Source organism: Oncorhynchus masou, chromosome 23 (genome assembly GCF_036934945.1).
Source record: "Oncorhynchus masou masou isolate Uvic2021 chromosome 23, UVic_Omas_1.1, whole genome shotgun sequence".
Taxonomy (NCBI): Eukaryota; Metazoa; Chordata; class Actinopteri; order Salmoniformes; family Salmonidae; genus Oncorhynchus; species Oncorhynchus masou.
This window is the reverse complement of record NC_088234.1, coordinates 39095541-39120539: the sequence shown is the minus strand read 5'-3', so window position 1 is coordinate 39120539 and position 24999 is coordinate 39095541. Positions and strand designations below refer to the sequence as shown.

The 24999-nt window shown below is 43.5% G+C and overlaps 1 protein-coding gene across 11 annotated transcripts in view; it reads left to right on the top strand.

The window, feature by feature from the left end:
- The first annotated feature begins 1755 nt into the window (after nt 1–1755).
- LOC135510805 (LIM domain-binding protein 1-like) overlaps nt 1756–24999 on the top strand; it is a 47647-nt gene continuing 24403 nt past the window's right edge. For 2 of the 11 annotated variants that reach the window (XM_064932043.1, XM_064932035.1), the window contains exons 1-3: nt 1756–1880; nt 3234–3712; nt 7556–7657. In XM_064932043.1, coding sequence (XP_064788115.1) covers nt 7630–7657 — 28 coding nt within the window. In that variant the 5' untranslated portion in view covers nt 1756–1880; nt 3234–3712; nt 7556–7629. The other 9 variants (XM_064932044.1, XM_064932042.1, XM_064932037.1 and 6 more) reach the window with 8 other exon arrangements.

Genomic DNA, 24999 nt, shown 5'->3' with positions numbered 1-24999 from the left:
AAATCCCTGATCGGTTTCCTTTCTCTTCGGCAACTGAGTTTTTTTCCCGGCAACTGTATCTTTGTAGTGACTGTTTAATAGTGATTTTACCCAAATCAAAATTGCATTTGACTAAGAACTCCAGACCACCAACCTGTTGGAATATTAAATTAGGGAATATATTCCAAATGCTATCATTATTTCTTCGATCTCTTTGATCTTAAAGATTCTGTTAGAGGTTTTAAAATCTAGAGCATTCAACACTCACTCACCTCGGGTGTTATATACAACCTATTCTCTTAAACAATTAGGTTTATTCTTCATATCAATTTAAATCATTTTGTATCAACCATTTTAGTTACTGACAAAGGAACATCTAAGGCAAGGGAAGTATAAACTAATCTGGACAAGTCTTCAGATTTTGATAAAGGTACAATTACGATCTCTTAATAACCAGGAGTTAAATCTCTTTACAATTTTATTTAACCTTTATTTAACTAGGCAAGTCAGTTAAGAACAAATTCTTATTTTCAATGACAGCCTAGGAACAGCCTTGTTCATGGGCAGAACGACAGATTTATACCTTGTCAGCTTGCAACCTTTCGGTTACTAGTCCAATGCTCTAACCACTAGGCTACGCTGCCTCCCCTATCTACAATAGGAGATACATTTAAATTGTCATTTTCTTTTTGATCTTTGCAAACTTTAATTCCAAGATATGTTATCACGTCCTTTACAGGAATATTACATTTTGAGTTCAAGTCACATCATTTCAACGCTCATAATTCACATTTCCTATTATTCAGAAGAGACTTGATTGGGCCAAGATACACGAGCAATGGATATTAGACTGGTGTAAATCTTCCTTTGGTCTGATGAGTCCAAATCTGAGATTTTTGGTTCCAACCGCCGTGTCTTTGTAAGACGCAGAGTGGGTGAACAGATGATCTCTGCATGTGTGGTTACCGCAGTGAAGCATGGAGGAAGAGGTGTGAGGGTGTGGGGATGCTTTGCTGGTGACACTGTCTGTGCTTTTTTTTAGAATTCAAGGCACACTTAACCAGCATGGCTACCACAGCATTCTGCAGCGATACGCCATCCCATCTGGTTTGCACTTAGTGGGACTATCATTTGTTTTTCAACAGGACAATGACCAAACACACCTCCAAGCTGTGTAAGGGCTATTTGACCAAGAAGGAAAGTGCTATATCAGATAACCTGGCCTCCACACTCACCTGATCTCAACCCTATTGAGATGGCTTGGGATTAGTCAGACCGCAGTGTGAAGGAAAAGCAGCCAACAAGTGCTCAGCATATGTGAGAACTCCTTCAAGACTGTTGGATAAGCATTCCAGGTGAAGCTGGTTGAGAGAATGCCAAGAGTGTGCAAAGCTGTCATCAAGACAAAGGGTGGCTACTTTGAAAAATCAAAAATATAAAGACTTTATTTGGTTACTACATGATTCCATATGTGTTATTTCAGTTTTAATGTCTTCACTGTTATTCTATAATGTAGAAAATAATAAAAAATAAATAAAAACTCTTGAATGAGTAGGTGTGTCCAAACTGTTGACTCGTACTGAATATAAATAAAATAAAGATTAAATAAAAACTAAGACGTTTGGTGTAGTTTTTCTCAAGTGCAAAAAATGTTTCATGAAAACTGGTCAGCTCTCGTTGAATGACAACAAACAGTTAATGTTCCCACTCAAGTTCGGAGTAGTACTGTTGACCAATCACTGACAAAGGGGCGTAGACTTCGGTTACTGATACTCGACTTGCCTCAAGAACATTTTTGGTGTGCTGGAACAGCTGAAAAAAACCCTGCCGAAGACCAAAACGAACAACAAAAAGTAATAGTACTGTATATGCACGAACAGTTTTGACTGGCAAGCAATACGGTAAGCTTTAGGATGGAATCAGTGTAGCCAACTGTGTGATGATCGTCAAAGTTTAGCTTATGTAAAAAAAAGTGACATATTTATGAAGTATGTGTAGCTAGAGAGGCCTAATAGGAAAAGGGGGATACCTTGTCCGATAGTACAATTTGTGTGCTCGTAATGATGATAATGATGATGGTGATCACTAGAAGTACTGTAGTAAAACAGTAATACATTTGGTTTTGTGAGAATCATTCATTTGCTTACATAGGAACAACAGTAGGCATGGTTAAGGTAGGCTAGGCTACTACTAGGCCTATAGCCTAATCTAATTCTTCACTGGTCCAAAAAGTTGTACCTGACATGAACTGGAGCTGTGGATATTCTACTCGAACCGAATGATACAAATTTTAAAAAGACCCGACCAGATCGGACCTGAGTGACAAATGAAACGTTATTCAGCTCATTTGCCCTACACTATGTAAGCTATACAAAGCTGTGGTCAGGTTCGGAGGGGTCCACTCGAATATATCAGCTCTACAACATAGACCTGATCCATGACAATTGACAACTCAACCTGACTTGGACCTGGGGACAAGTTGAATTTTGGACCCTCATGGTACACTAACCCGAATACTGGACCCAGGACCAGAACAGGCCCAAAATTCTAACTTGTCCCTCTGCCCCGGGTCTCTTTTTTTTGTTTTGTTCTTTTGCACAACTTTTTGGACTCTTGAAGACCTTCACCTTCTCATCATCAATTGATAAAAAATAAATAAAAAAACTGCCATTTTGGTGGTGGCTTGAGGTACAACATGGCATTGCATTATTGCCAAAGACCAGCCTCTTTCCAGAGATTACATACCTCACCAAAACTTATTCAGAAGCTGAGAGGGGCAGATGGAGGGATAGGGACCCTAAATTAGGTCCCCTTGTAGTGAGAGGTAGTCTGTCATCATTAGGACATTCACTGCTGCTCTGGAGGACTAGAGGGAATCACACAGGCTGTGTGCATGTCAGGAACAGACTGAGATAGCGTGCTCATTAAAGGGAGAGAGTGTGTGTGTGTGGGGGGGCTGGGAGAGAACACTGCTGTGCCCCAGTGAGCTCAGTAACCACCGCTTACTGCTGCTCTGTAGTTGCCATGGATACAGTGCCCTCTCTCTCTCTCTCTCTCATGGGTATGATGGGGTGGAGGAGAGGAGAGGAAAGAAGTGACTCTGGCTGCTGCCTCTGCGTCATATTTATACCATCGGAGAGCTAGCTGTCTCCATCCCTCCTCATCATCTCCGCGATCCATTTCATCTCTCTGTTTCTCTCTCTCTTTTTCTGGCGGTCTATTTTTCTTTGCGGTTGACCTGGTGGATGTTATAGTGAACTGACTGGTGTTTCTACAGCCAGCCAAGGACAGAAGACTGGAGGAGACAAAAGGGGGGGAAGGTAAGCATGGATGGTGTGTGTGTACATGTGACTGTTTGTGTAGTGAGGTGCCAAGTCGACAGGCCGACAAAGAGGAGAGGTAAAGATTTTTTTTTGTGTTTTTTTTTTGACCTCACCCGAGATGGACTGGGAGATGGATGTCATGCCCCTCAGGCTAGACTATGCCAACGTCCTTATTTTGTGTGTGTAAAATGTAATGTTCATAATGAGTGTTTGTTTACCTCCAGAGGTCAACATGTTCTTTACATGTTGTGTGATGCCTCTGTGATGAGGTGTGATGCCTCTCATTCAGTTGTGTTTGTGCAAGTACTTGACTCCTCCTCTGACATTACTGTTGTGCTGTTGCTGCATGCCTTATGACAGAGAAAGACAGAGCGACACCATCTTTGTTTTCGGAGAAGCTGCTTCGGAGGGTGAGTGACAGTGTGAGTGTGAGCGCCGGTGTGATCAACATTGCCTGTTTGTGCAGTCAGTGGTGAAGTGTATATCTCTAGGCTTAAAGCCTACCTGGTATATAAACAGGAGCCATTTCTCCAAAGCTGCAGTGGAGACAGACACACAGACGTACTGTACATGCAAACAAAAACACACATACAGACACACAAACACTGTGTGTGTGTGTGTGTGTGTGTGAAAATACTCATATTTGCCTTTTGTTCTCAGTTCGCCATTTCAAAAACAAGAGTTCTACTGCCAGCTGAGATAATACTGTTTTGGTCTGGCTAGACTGAGAGAGAGAAGGGGAGAGAGAGGAAACAGAGTAGAGAGATCTAAGAGCGAGAGATGTGAGGACTGACAGTAAAGGCCTCAGGGAGGGTGGCGACAGTTCCTCAGAAATGTGTCTAACAGCATGTATGACATTCAGCTCTGATGGCTCGGTCATCGACACGGCGCTTGATAGTTTGTAGAGAATGTTGTGTCCCACTTGACGTTTTTGTAAAATGGTTGTTGTGTTTACTCAACGCATTGATCCTGACTGACGGATAACAAAGAGCTGTAGCTTGTGAAGAGGAGCCCCACTCCTATTGTGAGTATATGTGTGTGTCACTGCGAGTGTGTGTGTGTTAATATTCTCTCCTCACCATTCTTGATGTTCCTAAGATATCATGTAGTGGAGCGAAGGAAGAGTAGACATGGGGCTCAGAGGAGTGTGTGTGTGTTTGTCTGTCTGTGCACGTGTGTGTGGTGGACTGTAAGAATATTGGGTTTAGAGAGCAGACATGCTTGATGGAGAGGGGAGGCTAAAGAGACGAGAGCGCTAGCGTGTGTGTGCATTTTCTATTTTTTATTTCACCTTTATTTAACTAGGTAAGCTCGTTGAGAACAAGTTCTCATTTATAACTGCGACCTGGTGTGTGTTATTAATTTATTAATTTATTAATTATATATATATATACACATACATACACATACATACAGTTCAAGTCAGATGTTTACATACACTTAGTTTGGAGTCATTAAAACTCGTTTTTCAACCACTCCACAAATTTCTTGTCAACAAACTCTTGTTTTGGTAAGCCGGTTAGGACATCTACTTTGTGCATGACACAAGTATTTTTTCCAACAACTGTTTACAGACAGATTATGTGACTTATAATGCACTGTATCACAATTCCAGTGGGTCAGAAGTTTACATACACTAAGTTGACTGTGCCTTTAAACAGCTTGGAAAATTCCAGAAAATTATGTCATGGCTAATTTGAGTCAATTGGAGGTGTACTTGTGGATGTATTTGGATGTATTTCAAGGCCTACCTTCAAACTCAGTGCCTCTTTGCTTGACATCATGGGAAAATCAAAAGAAATCAACCAAGACCATCAGCCAAAATTGTAGACCTCCACAAGTCTGGTTCATCCTTGGGAGCAATTTCCAAATGCCTGAAGGTATCACATTCATCTGTACAAACAATAGTACAGAAGTATAAACACCATGGGACCACGCAGCCATCATACCGCTCAGGAAGGAAGAAGCCACTACTCCAAAATCACCATAAAAAAGTCAGACTACAGTTTGCAACTGCACATGGGGACAAATATCGTTTTTGGAGAAATGTCCTGTGGTCTGATGAAACAAAAATAGAACTGTTTGGGCATAACGACCATCATTATGTTTGGAGGAAAAAGGGGGAGGCGTGCAAGCTGAAGAACACCATCCCAACCGTGAAGCACGGGGGTGGAAGCATCATGTTGTGAGGGTGCTTTGCTGCAGGAGGGACTGGTGCACTTCACAAAATAGATGGCATCATGAGGAAAGAAAATGATGTGGATATATTGAAGCAACATCTCAAGACATCAGTCAGGAAGTTAAAGCTTGGTCGCAAATGGATCTTCCAAATGCACAATGACCCCAAGCATACAAAGTTGTGGCAAAATGGCTTAAGGACAACAAAGTCAAGGTATTGGAATGACCATCACAAAGCCTTGATAGAACATTTGTGGGCTCAAACTGAAAAAAATGTGTGTGAGGAAGGAGGCCTACTAACCTGACTCGGTTACACCAGCTCTATCAGGGGGAAAAGGCCAAAATTTACCCAACTTTTTGGGGGAAGCTTGTGGAATTCTACCCAAAACGTTTGACCCAAGTTAAACAATTTAAAGGCAATGCTACCAAATACTGAGTTTATGTAAACTTCTGACCCACTGGGAATGTGATGAAGGAAATAAAAGCTGATATAAATCATCTCTGCTATTATTTGACATTTCACATTCTTAAAATAAAGTGGTGATCCATACTGACCTAAGATGGAATTTTTACTAGGATTAAATGTCAGAAATTGTGAAAAACTGAGTTGAAATGTATTTGGCTACGGTGTATGTAAACTTCCGACTCCGACTGTTATACACTACCGTTCAAAAGTTTGGGGTCACTTAGAAATGGCCTTGTTTTTGAAAGATAACTGATTTTGTTTTGTCAAATTTTAAAGTAACATCAAATTGATCAGAAATACAGTGTAGACATGGTTAATGTTGTAAATTGCTATTTGTAGCTGGAAACGGCAGATTTTTTAAAATGGAATATCTACATAGGTGTACAGAGGCCCATTATCAACAACCATTACTCACTCCTGTGTTCCAATGGCACATTGTGTTAGCTAATCCAATTAGCTAGTTTTAAAAGGCTAATTGATCATTAGAAAACCCTTTTTTCAATTATGTTAGCACTGCTGAAAACTGTTGGTCTGATTTAAAAAGCAATAAAACGGGTCTTTCTTTAGACTAGTTGAGTATCTGAAGCATCAGCACACTCATGTACTTGTCGTTTTGCTCAGTTGTGCACCGGGGCCTCCCACTCCTCTTTCTATTCTGGTTAGAGCCCATTTGCGCTGTTCTGTGAAGGGAGTAGAACACAGCGTTGTATGAGTTTTTTTCTTTTCTTTCAAAAACAAGGACAGTTCTAAGTTACTCAACTTTTGAACGGTAGAATGCATGTGTTTGTGTGTGTGTGTCAGAGGAGGCTGGTCGGAAGAGCTATAGGAGGACGGGCTCATTGTAAAGGCTGGAATGGAATTAATGGAACTGTATTAAACACATCCCAAAAATATGGAAACCACATGTTTGCCTCCTGTCCATTGATTCCATTCCAGACGTTACAATGAGTCCGTCCTCTTATAGCTTCTCCCACTGTGTGTGTCTGTGTGTCTCCATTGGTCTCCAGTGTCGCAGTGCTCCAGGAGGGCTTTGCATTTTTAATCAATGCTGACTGTAGTGATTAACACTGCTGTTCTACACACGGATGCAAAACAGAGGGAGGACAAGGGAGAGAGTGAGAGGGAGTGTTTTTGAGGTTATTCCTATTTACACGAATGAACATTACAAATGGACGCTCAAATCAATGAACTGCACATCAAGGCCACCAATTAAATACGAGAGCCGGCACTGGCTGATCAATGTTTGCAAAGCACATAGCCTCTGCGTGGCATCATACATTTAGAACAAAAAACAGGAGATTTCCCCTTCTGTTGCCCTGTATAATCATGTTGTTGCTCTGTACAAGCACTGATACGTTTGCCACAATAAGCCATTTCAACAGACCTATGGTTTGTCTCCTTCTCTCTCATATCTTTCTCCGCCCACCAGTGTTGCAATTTGCATATTAATGAACCAACCAGTGCACTCTATTTCCTACTTCCTGATTCTCAGAGAGGGAGACAGCGAGAGAAAGTGAGGGAGTTCCGATCCAGTTTTGTTTCATTATATTCCCTGTTGTTCTACACCTCACACTCTTCTCCTTGTTTCTTTCTCTTTGCACGTGTCCAGTGTGTCCATGCGTACGGAGGGAGGACTGAAGGCAGCTGTTTCCAGCAGAGCAGAGACCTACAACATGTGAGAAGATGTCTGTTGGAGGCTGCGCTTGCCCGGGTAAGTCCACCCATCTCTATCTCTCTCTCATGTGACCTCTCGTGTCTTTGCTGCTGTAAAGGTTTGATGGTATCCACATATTTGTTTAGAATGTACTGTTAAAAAAAGTCCAACTGGTTTACAGTGTTTTTTTTCCTGACTCAATATTCAGGGTACTTTATACTGTATCTCAAGGAGACTGCACAACAACTTACTAGCTATTGCTAACTCACATCTGCACACATATGTGGCTTTCCCCCATGTTGAATGAGGTAAAGATTGTAAACAACTTGGGAGCAATGTTTTCTTGCTGGGACAAGTTTAGGCCAGTGAAGCGCTCCTGCGCCCACAGAACAATCTTGTTCCTTATGGAGGGAGGTGGGGGTGGGTCGAGGAGGAGAGACTGAGGGAAAGAAAGTGAGAGAGAGAGAGAAAAAGAAAGGGATTAAGAGGGGACACACAGTAACTCAGTGGTCCTGTTTGAAAGCTAGTTTGTTTACATTCCTGTTTGATGTTGCACTGATGGATCCTCCCCCTCAGTGTGTGTGTGTGTGTGGCTCTGTGTAAGACTGAGTGTGGGCTGTGCTGTGGAACACTGACATGACCACGTCCTAACAGTCCGTGAGAGTCTGATCTGTAAGTACTGCAAGACAGATCTCACTGCTCTATCATGGTGGAGGTAGTCACAGCCTGGTAAAAATAGAACGCACGTGTGCTAAATTACCCCCCCCCCCCACCCACTCCCCGCACACTCTCGCACATGCACACACACATGCAAGCTGCTCTTTCCCCTCTCATGTCTCTTCCTCTACCACTCTCCTCTCTTTACCTCACCCACTCACTCCCTGTTGTCTCTCTCGCTTTCTCACTCTCTTTCGCCATCGGTGGCACCAGCTCATGCAGAATGTCACATGGTCTGCCTCCTTGATTGAAGGGAAAAGGACTTGACGCAGAACTAAGATGGCAGACAGGGGGAGTGAACCGATCCACTCTTTCCCCGATAGATTGGTACTGCCTCTGCTGACTGATACCACTCTCCCATTTTCACTGTCCCCTCCCGTCAGAAAGAATGCAGTAAGAAGAGGGATGATGAGAGGAGAGGAGGGGGGGTGCAGAGAGGAGAGGGGGGATACAGAGAGGAGGGGGGGTACAGAGCGGAGAGGGTGGGATACAGAGCGGAGAGGGGGGGATACAGAGTGGAGAGGGGGGGATACAGAGCGGAGAGGGGGGGATACAGAGAGGAGAGGGGGGGATACAGAGAGGAGAGGGGGGATGCAGAGAGGAGAGGGGGGGATACAGAGAGAAGAGGAAGGGATACAGACAGCTTTCGATGTGATGTCACGTGCCGCAAGGAGAGAGGAAAGCAGAGGAAAGTTGGCATGAGCCACTGGCTGGAGAGAGGAGAGGAGGAATGAGAAATGGGGTTTTCTACATGGTTGAAAATTAGATGGCAGGTAAACAAAGTCACTCAGTGGAACACAATCCTTCCAGTGTTCAGAGAAAGCTTTGTTGTGAGGAATAGGTGAGAAGAAGAGCACAAAAAGATGAACAACAACATCCTTCAAGCATTGCATAGCTTTATTTTATAATTAGCCAGTGAGGTATGTGGTTTAGCACTGAATGAGAGGCTGCCTATGGTGAGTAATACAAGCAAAGAGACAGCAACTATTTGCTGTGCTTTTAAATTCCATCTCAGTGGATCATGTTTGTGCGTGCGGGGACGGTTACTCGGCATGCCCATGATTGTGCCTGGCCTCAACAACCCCTGCTACCCCATATAGACTCAGTAGAAGGGACAGAGTAGATATATAGTCTCTCACTCTTTTTCTTCCCCATTGTCTCCCTCTTTCAGCTTCTAACTACTTGCTTTGTTTGCCATTCTGTTGGCCTCCTTGTTGCTATCGCAACCAGTGAGCAGCTATGACAATCCTGACGGGCTTGTGTTTTGATAACCGTCTGTATGTAACTAAGGGGTTATATAACGGTAACTAAGTCTGAGCTTAAATCGCTTTTTTCATCGCTATCCTTCTTAATTTTTTACTTTTCCACCATAAGTAGACAAACAAAGCGGACACACTCCAACTATGCTGTTTCTCTGAGACCTAAAACCTGGAGACGTTTAAAAGATAGATACACGGGGTGTGTGTGTGTGTGATTGCGTGTGTATGAGAGAGAAGTGTGTACATATGGTCTTTGCTTGTTGAGAGAAATTGTCAGTGACTTTTTTGTACAGTTCACCTCAATCACTTATCTCATCTCAGTATGTTTATCAGGGTCCGTTTTCATTTGCAAGTACATGTCTGAATCGCTCTATTCAGAACAAGCGTGATGCCTACCAGGGCGTGGGAGTCAACGTCCGTCCCTTCAGGAAGTGAATTCAAATGTCATTAATGAACGGACAAATCCTCTTTAATTCAATGATCATTAATTGCTTCATGGAATTTGCCTTAACCCTGCTGGCTTGTCAAGTCAACACAGCTATTGGAGGGGACATGTTGTCATCTTACAGCAGGGCCATGATCAATAGGCACCAATTGGAAGAAAGTCGACAAACAAGGGCTAACCTGAAATATCAATAACAAACACTAATCCCAAAATAACAAATGCCAATTTTCGATTCGCATTACAAAACCTTTTCCATTGTACGCCATACTAATACTCATCCCCCAGATCTGTGTAGCTGAAAGCCTGTTGGCCAGTGAAGCACACAGTGGCTTCCATCATCAGCTCTGCCTAACCTTTTACAGGAAACACTGAGAGAGCAGAGACTTGAGTAGATGGGGTGATGTAAGACAAGACACATGCGTCAGGCTTCTAGGGTAAAGGTTAGACTTGTGAATGAGACTACAGTGGGTCCCCTTTTCAGCGCGGTCTGTCTGGGTTTGAACCTGGGCCGTCTGAGCTTCACTATGAGTTTTCCATAGGGCATTCAAGGTTGTAAATTCTATCAGCATTCCAGTTGAATACAACTGAGTTATATTGAGCATTCTGATATGATCTCGATGGTTTGATGAAGCAGAGCACAGTAAGGAGATATTCAGGACGATCACAAGAGGACGCCAAAGCACCCGTTTCATGCGTGACATGATTTCTAAAATACACTACATTACCAAAGGTATGTGGACACCTGCTCATCTAACATCTCATTCCAAAATCATGGGACTTATATGGTGTTGTTCCCCCCCTTTGCTGCAAAAGTAGCCTCCACTCTTCTGGGAAGTCTTTCCACTAGATGATGGAACATTGCTGCGGGGACTTGCTTCCATTCATCCACAAAAGCATTAATGAGGTCAGGCACTGATGTTGGGCGATTAGGCCTGGCTCGCAGTTGGCTTTCCAATTCATCCCAATGATGTTTGATGGGATTGAGGTCAGGGCTCTGTGCAGGTCAGTCAAGTTCTTCCACAATGATCTCGACGAACCATTTCTGTATGGACCTCGCTTTGTGCACGGGGGCATTGTTATGTATGCTGAAACAGGAAAGGGCCTTTCCGAAAGCTGTTGCCACAAAGTTGGAAGCACAGAATCCTCTAGAATGTCATTGTATACTGTAGCGTTTAGATTTTCCTTCACTGGAACTAAGGGGCCTAGCCTGAACCATGAAAACAGCCCCAGACAATTATTCCTCCACCAAACTTTACAGTCGGCACTATGCATTGGGGCAGGTAGCGTTCTCCTGGCATCCGCCAAACCCAGATTCGTCCATCGGACTGCCAGATGGTGAAGCGTGATTTATCACTCCAGAGAATGCGTTTCCACTGCTCCAGAGTCTGACGGTGGCGAGCTTTACACCACACGAGCCGACGTTTGGCATTGCTCATGGTGATCTTAGGCTTGCGTGCGGCTGCTTGACCATGGAAATCCTTTTCATGACGCTCCGGGCGAACAGTTTTTGTGCTGATGTTGCTTCCAGAGGCAGTTTTGAACCTAGTAGTAAGTGTTGCAACTGAGGACAGACTATTTTTAAGCGCTAACAGCACTTACAGTGGCCCGATGCAGGTCTAGCAGGGCAGAAATATGACTTGTTGGAAAGGTTGCATCCTATGATGGTGCCATGTTGAAAGTCACTGAACTCTTCAGTAAGGCCATTGTACTGCCAATGTTTGTCAATGGAGATTGTACGGCATTGTCCTCCAGTTTGTACACCTGTCAGCAAAGGGTGTGGCTGAAATAGCCGAATCCCAAAATTTGAAGGCGTGTCCACATCATTTTATATATATTTAGTGCCCCCTATAGCAACATAACCATAACCAACGCGTGCTTAACTATGGAGTTAAACAGACAGGGTTGGCTTAGACTTTTGACAACATGTCAACTATGTCTTCTTGAAATGTTTATTGAAAACATAAAAATATTTGCACAACGAGCACTTGTTGTCTTTCAAATACATTATTACAGTTTTGGTTAGCTCGGTAGTGAATGTTAGCCATATTAGCATAGACATGGCATCAGTCAAAACAAAAAATGGCACCAGGAACAAGATGGAACGAGCTGAGACGAGCCACCTACAATTCACCACATGGTAGCTTCTTGTCATTATTGCTAGCTATCTGATTCATATCAATGTACTCTACCTGGCCATAACTATGCACGCACATCATTTCCGTGACGTACTTAGTCAACCCGTCTATTGTACTGAACACACAATGGCACAGTGGAGGGCATAGGGATTACTGGCTTTAACAGGCAGTGCTGGCATACCAGCACATTGTCCTGCTGTTTCCAAGAACTCGCTCACGCACGGGCGCAAGCTTACACACACACACTCCCGCAAACAGACACACACGTGCACACTTGCATGCACGCACACGTACAACCATATTGTTTGTGTCTTCCTCGGTCTCTGAGATAATCCCAGCAAAGAACCACAGAAAGGGCAAGCTGTGTGTGTGTGTCTACAGTATTCTACATTCTCAGCCTGATGTGACTTTTATTCACCAGTGATGTACAGTTCTCGGAAAGTGCATTTTTCTCCCACCAATCTACACACAATTCCCGAATGATAACAAAGTGAATAAAAAAACAAAAGAAAACATTTTTGCTAATTTTTTGAAAATAGAGCTATCCCCATTTAGTCGACTGTTTTGTTGATGGGCTGTCTGTCGACCGAGATTTCTTTAGTCGAGCAAAATATATATATAATGTGGGGCAAGACATCTGTATGAAAATTTACTACACTACCGTTCAAAAGTTTTGGGTCACTTAGAAATGTCCTTGTTTTTGAAAGAAAATCACTTTTTTTTGTCCGTTAAAATAACATCAAATTGAACTGCCTAGAAGGCCTGCATCCCGGAGTTGCCTCTTCACTGTTGACTTTGAGACTGGTGTTTTACGGGTACTATTTCATGAAGCTGCCAGTCGAGGACTTGTGAGGAGTCTGTTTCTCATACTAGACACTAATGTACTTGTCCTCTTACTCAGTTGTGCACCGGGGCCTCCCACTCCTGTTTCTATTCTGGTTAGAGCCAGTTTGTGCTGTCCTTTGAAGGGAGTAGTACACAGCGTTTGTATGAGATTTTCAGTTTCTTGGCAATTCCTCGTATGGAATAGCCTTAATTTCTCAGAACAAGAGTGTACTGACGAGTTTCAGAAGAAAGTTATTTGTTTCTAGCCATTTTTTGCCTGTTATTGAACCCACAAATGCTGATGCTCCAGATACTCAAGTAGTCTAAAGAAGGCCAGTTTTATTGCTTCTTTAATCTGAACAACACGATGGAACGATAGTGTATATTTATAATAATTTTAACCCTTCTTTTTTTTGATCTCCTTATTGTTATTGTTATTATTTATTATTATTATTATGATCCTCATTATAATAATAAGTAATGTCATTATCATTAGCAGGCTAAGTATTGCAGCATCATATGAGCCATTCATGATTTGAATTGCAATTAAGCATTTTTAGTCAAGAAAAAAATAAAATAAAGCGACCCTTGAATAATTAGCCTTAACACATAAATAAACCGTTCCATGTCGGCAATTGCATGCATTTTCTGTTTATTCGTGGCGTCCTCTTCATCTGTTTATCTGTCACATGTTTTAAGGTGTTCGGGGTGTGTTATAACCAATTTATTAATGTGATTATGATATGCTATAGGTCAGGCCCTATTGGGCATGCAATGCATACATGTGTCACGTTGAAAGAGCAAGGGTTGAGGGAATAGGGAGAGAGGCACTGGCCAGGCACAAGCAAATAAATTGCGTCCCTTTAGTTATTTGTGCGTCTTCATTTTTTTTCATCAAACAGTGCGCTTAAAGCATCAGACAAGCTCAGGGCATATAGTTGATTTGATTAAAACACATAGGATGTGTCTACATGTGGAAAAATATGTTGAAACATTTCGACCAAACGATTGGTCGATAAGAACAGATGACTCTGTCGACCAAGATTTTGTTTTTTGTCGGGGACAGCCCTATTTGAAAATGAAATACAGAAATATAATTTACATAAGTCTTCACACCCCTGAGTGTTACATGTTACAATAACCTTTGGCAACGACTACAGCAGTGAATTTTTATGGATAAGCCTCTAAGAGCTTTGCACACCTGGATTGTACAATATGTGCATTATTTTTAGTTGGCTGTTAATCATTGCTAGACAGACATTTTGTTCAAGCCGTTTTAAGTCAAAACTGTAAGTAGGCCATTCAGGAACATTCAATGCCATGTTGGTAAACAACTCCAGTGTATATTTGGCCAAGAGTTTTAGGTTATTGTTCTGCTAAAAGTTGAATTTGTCTCCCAGTGTCTGTTGGAAAGCAGACTGAACAACGTTTTCCTTTAGGATTTTGTCAATGCTTAGTTAGCTCTATTCCATTTATGTGTATCCTAAACAAAATCCATTGCCAATGACCAGCATACCCATAAAATGATGCAGCCCCAACCATGCTTGAAAATATGAAGTGGTACTCTTGTATTCAGGACATAAAGTACATTTCTTTGCCACATTTTTTACAGTTTTACTTTAGTGCCTTATTGCAAACAGGATGCATGTTTTGGAATATTTTCTATTCTGTACAGGCTTTCTTCCTTTTCACTCTGTAGTTACTCCACAATAATAACCTAAATTATAATGTAATTAATCCAATACTAACTGTTTTAAAGTCACCATTAGCCTCATGGTGAAATCCCTGAGCAGTTTCCTTCCTCTCTGGCAACTGAATTAGGAAGGGACGCCTGTTTCTTTGTAGTGACTAGGTGTATTTAACTTCACCGTGCTTAAAGTGATATTCTATCACATTTTAGGAAATACCCAGATGCAAACAGTGTCGAAGTAACAAAAGTGTATTACTAGAACAGGGGGCAGGCAAAACGACAGGTTGCGGGCAGGCAGAGGTCAGTAATCCAGATCAGAGTCCCAAAGGTACAGAACAACAGGTCAGTCTCAGGGTCAGGGCAGGCAGAGGTCAATAATCCAGTGTGGTGGGACAAGGTACAGGATGGCAGGAAAGCTCAGGGCAGAAAAAATGGTCAAAACCGGGAAAACAAGAACTAGAAAAAGTCAGGAGCAAGGGGAAAAACGCTGGTAGGCTTGACAAACAAAACAAACTGGCAACAGACAAACAGAGAACACAGGTATAAATATACTGGGGATAATGGGGAAGATGGGCGACACCTAGAGGGGGGAGGAGACAAGCACAAAGACAGGTGAAACAGATCAGGGTGTGACATACTCAATGTCTGCTTTTTTTTACCCATCTACTTATAGGTTCCCTTCTTTGCGAGGCATTGGAAACCTTCCTGGTCTTTATGGTTGAACCTATGTTTGAAATTCACTGCTAGACTGAGGGACCTGATAGATCATTGTATGCGTGAGGTACAGAGATGAGGTAGTCATTCATACATCATGTACACAGAGCAAGTCTATGCAACTTATTACGTGACTTGTTAAGCAAATCTTTACTCCTGCACTTATTTAGGCTTATCATAATAAAGGGGTTGAATAGTTATTGAAGGCACTGTATCAGATCACACAGTCTATTATTGAGTTCCACAGACAAAAGAGAGGAGAAGCTGTTTTTCATCTGGTCCAGTAGAGGGGGATGCTTTTTCACAAGTCTCTCGCTCTACCTCTCCACCCCTACCTCTACCTACCTCTTCAGAAGGCAACAATTAGTGAGGCGTGACTGCCTCTCATATGGAACAAACAACAGGCTGGGAATTAGGCTAGTAGTGGGATTCTCATTCTTGTTTCATTAATACAAGAAAAATATATACTTTCCTCTGCTCCTTACATTCCCCCCTCTCCTTCCATCCCTCCTAACTTTCTTCCTTCCTAGCTTTCTTCCCACATTTCCTCCCTCCCTGACCAGTCCACTAAAGAGTAGAGATTGGGTTAACACAGATTAATGATCACTGGTCATGAGTGAGTGTGTACTAAGACGGAGCCCTGTTTGCCATCTCGTGCCTGCCTTTTATGACCCCCCAAAAATATATAAAAACATTTGAGAAAATATTGAATTTGGCCTTTACTACTATAGCCCAGAGAAATGCATTAAATAACATATAAATGGCAACAAAAAAAAGACAGTCAAGAAATAAATCATAAGAATCGAGGTTTAAACCGATACCGTTTTACCTTCAGACGAGTAAGAGCAAAACAGAGAATCTACCCTTTTCATAATTGGTGTCACGTTAGTTTGTAGCCCAAACAGTTCGGATGTTACAAACTGAAGTTGGCACATCGACGGTGCAGACTTCAGAGTCCCGACACTTGTGGGGGTTTGAGAGCAAAACTGTGACCAACATCGTGTTTGTGAGTCTCCCCTGTCAATAGAATGGTCATAATAGTTCTGTAGGTCAAACCGTTCAGATGCTACGGATGTTTTCGTGAGAATAACGATTTTTCAGGATGTCTCAAGGTCTGTCCAACACCGCTCTAGCTCTGCCACCTTTCACGACATCGGCGGATGCGGAGGATTGAGACACATCTAATGCAAAAAATAATAATATATCTCTAGGTTACTTAGATTGATACACCAGTGTGTCAATCGACTCGAGGGGGTTAAACACAGAGGGGAAATGTGTACAGCTGTCCCGACGCTCTGTAACCATTAATAATCACAGCGTGATTAACCTCAAAAACTCTACTTTCATATCGCCACGAAATAACTTTACAAATACAAAAGATCCACTTACTGTGCGACATTTTAACACATATTCCCACAAAGATGTTTTGCGTTGTACTTCCTGAGCTAATTGAAACTCTGGAAGGGAAAAAAAAACATTGCAATCAAGGATACATTGTTTCTAGATACAGCATTTTACACCAAATCAGCTCCGCTATTCATCTGACGGAGACATGGTCACCCCACAAAAACACTGCTACTCCAGCTGCTCTCTCTTCATCTTACTATGTGTTCTCTCATAGTCTGAGAGCATCTGGTTGTCATTGTGGTGGCATAGGGCTACTCATTTCTCTAAGTGGAGATTTTCTTTTTTCCGCCACTCATGTCCATCTCCTCATTTGAATTCCATGTTGTCATGGTCACTTGTCCACTCAAGCTTAACATTGTTGTCATCTATCGCCCACCAGGTGCCATTAAAGTTCCTCAATGAGCTTGACACCTTGATAAGCTAATTTCCTGACGATGATTCGCCACTCATAGTACTGGGCGACTTCAACCTCCCGACATCTACATTCGATTAATTTATTTCCCAGTCCCCTCCCACTCAAGGCAGGCCACTTTACTATATGCTGTTCGCCTACTAATCTCACTGCAACCCCCCTCCAGGTCTTTGATCACGACTTAGTTTCCTTTTCCATCTCGCTCTCCTCCAGCCCCTACCAAGATGGTCAAGTGTCGTCGCAATCTTAACTCTCTTAACTCTCGCCCCCTGCTCTCTCCTCTTATCCAATCATCTCTCACTTCTGCTAAATCCTTCTCCCCTCCAGTCTCCTGATTCTGCCTCTTTGACCCTACTCTCCTCCTGTTTCGCATCCTACGACTCTCACTGTAACCTTTCCTCTCAGCCGTCTTGGCCCTCTCCTCCTGCTCCGTGGCTGTGACACCATTGCGAGATCACAGAACATAGATGCGGGCAGCTGAGCGAAAATGGAGAAAAATGGAAAACTTAACTTCCGGAGGATCTATCATCCTTTCTCTACCTTCTCTTCCAGCTGCTAAAGCCACTTTCTATCACCCTAAAATATCAAGATTCTGCCTCTTTGCCACCTTCTCTCTTCCTTAATCATCCAACACCTAATTCCCCTCCCTCTCTACAGATGACTGTCAACCACTTTGAAAAGAAGGTTGACGATATCCGCTCCTCCACTGGTCCCTCTCTCACAAAACATGCCTTAGTCTCTTTCTCCCCTCTCTTTCCAGATGAAATCCTGCGACTAGTGATGTCAGTCCGTCCGACAACCTGCACATTCAACCCAATCCCCTCTTCCCATCTCCAGACCTTGTCCTACAGTTAAAGTCGGAGGTTTAGATACAGTTAGGTTGGAGTCATTAAAACTTATTTTTCAACCACTCCACAAATTTCTTGTTAACAAGCTATAGTTTTGGCAAGTTGGTTAGGACATCTACTTTGTGCGTGAAAGTCATTTTTCCAACAATTGTTTACAGACCGATTATTTCACTCATAATTCACTGTATCACAATTCCAGTGGGTCAGAAGTTTACATACACTAAGTTGACTGTGCCTTTAAACAGCTTGGAAAACTCCAGAAAATGATGTCATGGCTTTAGAAGCTTCTGATAGGCTAGTTGACATCATTTGAGTCAATTGGAGGTGTACCTGTGGATGTATTTCAAGGCCTACCTTCAAACTCTGCTTCTTTGCTTGACATCATGGGAAAATCTTTTAGAAATCAGCCAAGACCTCAGAAAAAAATTGTAGACATCCACAAGTCTGGTTCATCCTTGGGAGCAATTTACAGATGCCTGAAGGTACTACATCTGTATAAACAATAGTACGCAAGCATAAACACCATGGGACCATGCAGCCGTCATACAGCCCAGGAAGGAGCGGTCTGTCTGTTAGAGATCAAAGTACTTTGGTGCGAAAAGTGCAAATCAATCCCAGAACATAAGATGCTGGAGGAAACAGTAACAAAAGTATCTATATCCACAGTAAAAACGAGTCCTATATCGACATAACCTGATAGTCCGCTCAACAAGGCAGAAGCCACTGCTCCAAAACCACCATAAAAAAGCCAGACTACGGTTTGCAACTGCACATGGGGACAAAGATGGTACTTTTTGGAGAAATGTCCTCTTGTCTGATAAAACAAAAATAGAACTGTTTGGCCATAATGACCATCGTTATGTTTAGAGGAAAAGGGGGAGGCTTGCAAGCCGAAGAACACCATCCCAACCATGAAGCATGGGGGTGGCAGCATCATGTTGTGGGGGTGCCTTGCTGCAGGAGGGACTGGGGCACTTCACAAAATGGATGACATCATGAGTTAGGAAAATTATTTGGCTATATTGAAGCAACATCTCAAGACATCAGTCAGGAAGTTAAAGCTTGGTCGCAAATGGGTCTTCCAAATGGCCAATGACCCCAAGCATACTTCCAAATACTTCCAAAGGCAAAATGGCATAAGGACAACAAAGTCAAGGTATTGGAGTGGCCATCACAAAACCCTTACCTCAATCCTATAGAAAATATGTGGGCAGAGCTGAAAAAGCGTGTGTGAGCAAGGAGGCCGACTAACCTGACTCGGTTACACCAGCTCTGTCAGGAGGAATGGGCCAAAATTCACACAACTTATTGTGGGACGCTTGTGGAAGGCTACCTGAAAAGTTTGACCCAAGTTAAACAATTTAACAGCAATGCTACCAAATACTAATTGAGTGTATGTAAACTTCTGACCCACTGGGAATGTGATGAATGAAATAAAAGCTGAAATAAATCATTCTCTCTACTACTACATTTCACATTCTTAAACTAAAGTGGTGATCCTAACTGACCTAAGACAGGGAATTTTTACTGGAATTAAATGTCAGAAATGGTGAAAAACTGAGTTTAAATGTATTTGGCTAAGGTGTATGTAAACTTCCCGACTTCAACTGTATATCTCAGTTCCCTCATCAACTCCTCCCTGACCACTGGCTGCATCCACTCGGACTTCAAAATGGCTTGAGTCTCTCCCCTCCTCAAGAAGCCAACAATAGACCCCTTTGATGTCAAAAACCATAGACAGGCATCCCTTCCTTTTCTTTCCAATAACACTTGAGCGTGTAACACTTGAGCGTGCTTCCTCTGACCAACTCTCTTATTATCTTTCCCAGAACAATCTTCTTGACCTTAACCAGTCAGGATTCAAGACGGGTCACTCAACCGAGACTGCTCTTCTCTGTGTTACGAAGGCTCTCTGCACTGCCAAAGCTGACTCTGTCTCTCCTCTGTTCTCATCCTCTTTATCCATATTAGATATCATCATCTCTCTTTCCCTCTGATACTGCCTACACTATAGCAATACATGCTCCACGGTCTCTGTTTCTTGTGCAATAATCACAATAGTCTTATTCAACCGGCTGTGTCCCACCCTTAATCTAGTAAAAAATTGCCTCCTCTCTTCTGTCCCTTTCTGACGTCCTCCCCTCCCTGACTTTCCTCTGTGCTTTTAAATAAATGCCTGCCCTTAGTATCTCTTTTCCATTGCTCCTGTCATCTCTGCACCGTCACTGTCCATATCAGGCTTTTTGACTCTGCTTTGCTCATTGAAACTACAACATCCCCACTACTAAGTGCTTGTTTAGCCAGTACATCAACTGCCTTGTTCCCCTCCACCCCCACATGGGCTGGGATCCAGGTAAATCTTATTTGTATACCCATCTGTCTAATCCTGCCATGGGTTTGTAGCACCTCATAAAGCAGGTCTTGTCTGTTACGTGACCTGAAGGACTGCAGACTCATCAACACTGCACATGAATCGGAGCAAATAAGTACTTCTGTCTGTCTTGACTTCCTCCACCCACTGCAAGGCCAACAGTATGGCCATCAGCTCCGCCGTATATACAGCCAGATGATCTGTAATATGTTTCCTGACTTCCACCCCACATTCCTGCACTACAAATGCTGACCCAGTACGTCCTGTCCTTGGATCTTTTGATCCATCTGTGTAAATGGACACAAAATCCTGATACACAGTGTCTAGGCTTCTCTTAAACAAATCAGATGGATCAACACCTCCCTATCTTTCTGTTGTCTCTACAACACTTCTAGATCAACTACTGGAGGTGGGAGGGGACATGGTGGATTTACAGGAATAGCTACCGTTGGACTAAACTCCCTTCCATACAGTCCCATCTCCTTCGCCTGGGCATTACCCACCCAAAGCTTGTGTTCTGTCTTCGCTCATGTTCACAGCATGCCTCTAAAATCCCTTTGGTAAGATGAGACACCCCATGTCCCTGTAGGTTGACCCAATAATTAATTGCCAGCTGCTGTCTCCTAATCTGCAATGGCATATCCCAACATCTCCACCTGTAGCGCAGCCACTGGAGAGGTGCGAAACGCCCCACTACATATTCTGAGCCCTTGCCCCTGTATGACATCTAGCCTTTCCACTGAGGTCTGGCCTTCGAACCATACACTATACTGCCATAGTCTATTACAGATCAGATCAATGCAACATACATGATCCTCAATCCTCATACATGATCTGCAAATAGCTACCTTCCAATATCCATCTGTACTTGAGAGTAAACATTATTGATCATGATTGAGAACAACAGAGGACTAATCACGCTCCCCTGCGGTGTACCGTTATCCACCAGGTAGCTGCCTGGTATATACTTCCCAACCCTCACCGGAACAGCTACAACAGTCTCCTTGTTCACCTGAGTTTTCCTGTCCTCTGCTTCTAAGCAGAGCACTGGTTCCATAGTTCCCCTTCCCTTCCTGAACCCACTCTGATGTGTCAATACTAGCCCCCTGCTCTCCAGGAAGTAAGTTAGCCTCTACATAATCATGTGTTCCATAATCTTACATACATGTGATGTTAAAGCTATTGGCCGATAGCTTGTTGGCCTCGTTGGGTCCTTCCCGGGCTTCCGGATTGGTACCACGACGGCCTCCTTCCAGCTTCCTGGTAGTTTCCACTCCTCCCACACTCTGTTGTACAAAACCAATACATTATCCAATACATTATCCAGTGCCTCATCACTAAGATGTGATAACATAGCACACCTCAGCTTTCCCAGGTGAAGTTAACCAAGACTTACTTATTGCCCTTTTCATCTCTGCCATGGTAAATGGTGCATTCAAAGCAGCATTTACGTCCTCCCATCCAGGTGCCTCTCCCTCTGACCCTCCTCTGACAAATATTCAGAGTTTATGCACCTCGACAAACGATTTGGCAATCTTCTCTGCCTTCTCCTCATCTGTTACTGCCACATCCTTCCCACTCCTCAACACTGGATAATCCCACTCTCTTCTGACCCCTCTCATCCTCTTAATCATCCCCCACACATCTCCCACGGGTGTCGCCCTTCCAATTGTATCACAGAACCCGTCGCCAACGTGACCTCTTTGCCTGACGGATAGTTCTCCTCGCCTGGGCCTGCTTATACTGAATCAGATGTTGGAAGTTATGCATCCTGGTCAGTACTCTAAATGCCCTGTTCCTACTACTCACCATTGTCCCTCACTCCTCCAACCATGGGACTGCTTTCCTCCTCCTCCTCCTCCCTGAACTCATCGGTATTGCCTCAGCAGCTGCCGCAACTCGAGCTGTTCTCACCCAGTTATTCATACGATCCACATCCCCTCTCTTATCCACTTGAGCCATCACCCGCTCCCTCGGCTCCTGAAACTGATCCCACTTTACCCTTCAAAACACCCACCTGCCTACTCCATCCACAGACACCTCCTCTTCCCTCCGGTCCTACTGTGCATACTATGGGGTAATGATCACCCCCTACAGTGGACTCCTCCCATACCTCACAGATTCCTGCCATTGCTCTAGACACCAGAGTGAGGTCCAAGGCAGACTCTTTCTCTATGGCTACATCAATCCTGGTCCCACAGCCATCATTCAGGCACATCAGATCTTTCACTTCTTTACGATTTTAACTTGCTTGCCCCCCCCCTCTCTCCCAGAGCATGTCATAACCATTAAAATCACACACCACACTACATTACTTATGTCATGGCCCTCCACCCTCTCCAGCACTTCCAGGTCCAATATCTGATAAAGATAAAGTAGTTCACTACCACTAGCACCCCTCCTCTCAACCACACCTCCACCACCACATATTCCAGTTCAATACCTTCGCCTAGCATCCTGTAAAGGAGGCCTTGCTTTATGAAGGTGGCTCATCCCCTCCTCCCCCCATGTCTCTGTCCACACGAACCACTACATATCCCTCTGTGATAAACTCCACAGTTGGTTTGAGCCATGTTTCCTGCACACAAATCACATCAGGCTTAGCTGGCATATCCACAATGAACTGCTTGAACTCCTGCCCACTAGCCAACAGGCTTCGAGCATTCCATTGTAGTACGACCACCATAACTAAGATCCAGTAATACATGATTCCCCCCTCAGATGATTGAGGGCATCTCAAACCTCTTCCCATGTCAACCCTGTCGTACTCAGACGTCTCCCAGCCGCTTTCACTATTAGCTGAATCCTCCCTGTTGTAAGACCTCTACTTTGGCAGTTATATCGATAGATCCTGCTATGAATGCCACCAGCGTTCTCTTGTCTATGTATGCCATATCACCCACCCGCCTGCCCTGTAATCCCCGGTCTATATGTTCACGCCCACCGCACCTCTGATTCAGAGGGGTTGGGTTAAATGCGGAAGACACATTTCAGCTAAATGCATTCAGTTGAACAACTGACTAGGTATCCCCCTTTCCTTTTCCAAACCCATCTCTCTATTGAACCTGTATCTCCTTCGACCTGGACCTGCCTCACTGCATATAACTCTCTTCTCTCCACTCTCACTTGTTGCACCTCCACTGCCTGCTTCATTGCCACACACCCACCATATGCCACACTATGAACCCCCCCCCCCACACACAGCTGCAGCACTTTGGTTGTACACCATCATTACACTTTTAATACTCCCCTCCTTATCTGGCACACCCCTTTTTTCTCTAGAGGCTATTGCCACATGCCCAAATCTCTGGCAGTTATAACAATTCAAAGGCTTCGGTTCATACACCCTCACATAATAACTCCTATATATCCTATGGTTACTGTATTTGGCTGTACCCTGTCCTTGAAGTGTAACAGAATAGACACGATATCTACCTTAACTCCACACCTTGTTGCTTGCAATCTTTGAACATTCAAAGGAATACCTCCTCAAGTTGTCGCTTACCTCTTTAATGCTAACACTCGCAGGCACTCCTGTTATCACCCTTTTAAGACACTTCCCTGCTTGATCAGTTCAGTTGCTCGACATCTCCTTACATTTCCCTTTTTTCCCTCTGTGCCATGTCCTTACAGAACACCAACAAGCTCCCATCTCTTAAGACTTTAGCATTGACAACTTCCCCCAATCAACTCTTTGATCACAGCCGTCAACCTTATTGGACTCATCGCCCCAACTCCCCCTTCCTCCCTAAACTTCGGAATCACTTTATGCTCCTCCTCACCTCCACGCTCCCCTCGCAACATATCTCGCACTTCTTCAGCACTCTCTACCTCTGAACTTCTACTAGCATTGGACACCATGTTACTCTCCTCAAATGTAGTTTTCTGCCATCTCTCTGCCTCCGTAAACCTCTCACTTCCCTTCAAACCCCTACTCTCTTTCTCTCCCCTTTTATTTTTTATTTTCTACTCCCCCCTTTATTTCTACCGCTATGCTCCGTACTTGCTTCTCTTCTCCATCACTATCTCCTACCATATCTGACCCAGTCCCAGCACACCCGTGCCGAACCGCTGCCACACTGAGTAAAGTTTGATTGTTTGTTTATCAACTATTGATACCAGAGCTCCGATCAACCCACATCCCAACAACCGCCACCAGCAATTCCGTCCACACTAAATGAATTACTGTCAGAGATAGTTTTGAGGAGATGGGAAAACTCCATTGGAATTGTAAGGTTAGTTGGAAAGCCAATTTGTCTTTCCCCCCCCCATCCTTTTTGAGTCACAAAGTGTAATGAATTCATACTCCAGAACAGCAGGTGGAAACACAGGTTCACATTCCAGTACAGTAGGTGGCGGTCTATGCGCCTTTCATTTGGTTTTGCTCCGCTAATACAAATTTAAAGAAGACAAAACAGCGAGAAGGGGGAAGCTGACTGTACAGAGAGAAGGAAGTGAGACAGTGGATGGTGGTTGGAAGAGCGTGCGTGTTTGAATTGGAAAAGCATTGCAGCTGCTTTATTAAGTGGGATGCACTGTTGAGCGCTACATCCCGAGGGGTTCGTGCTGATTGTAC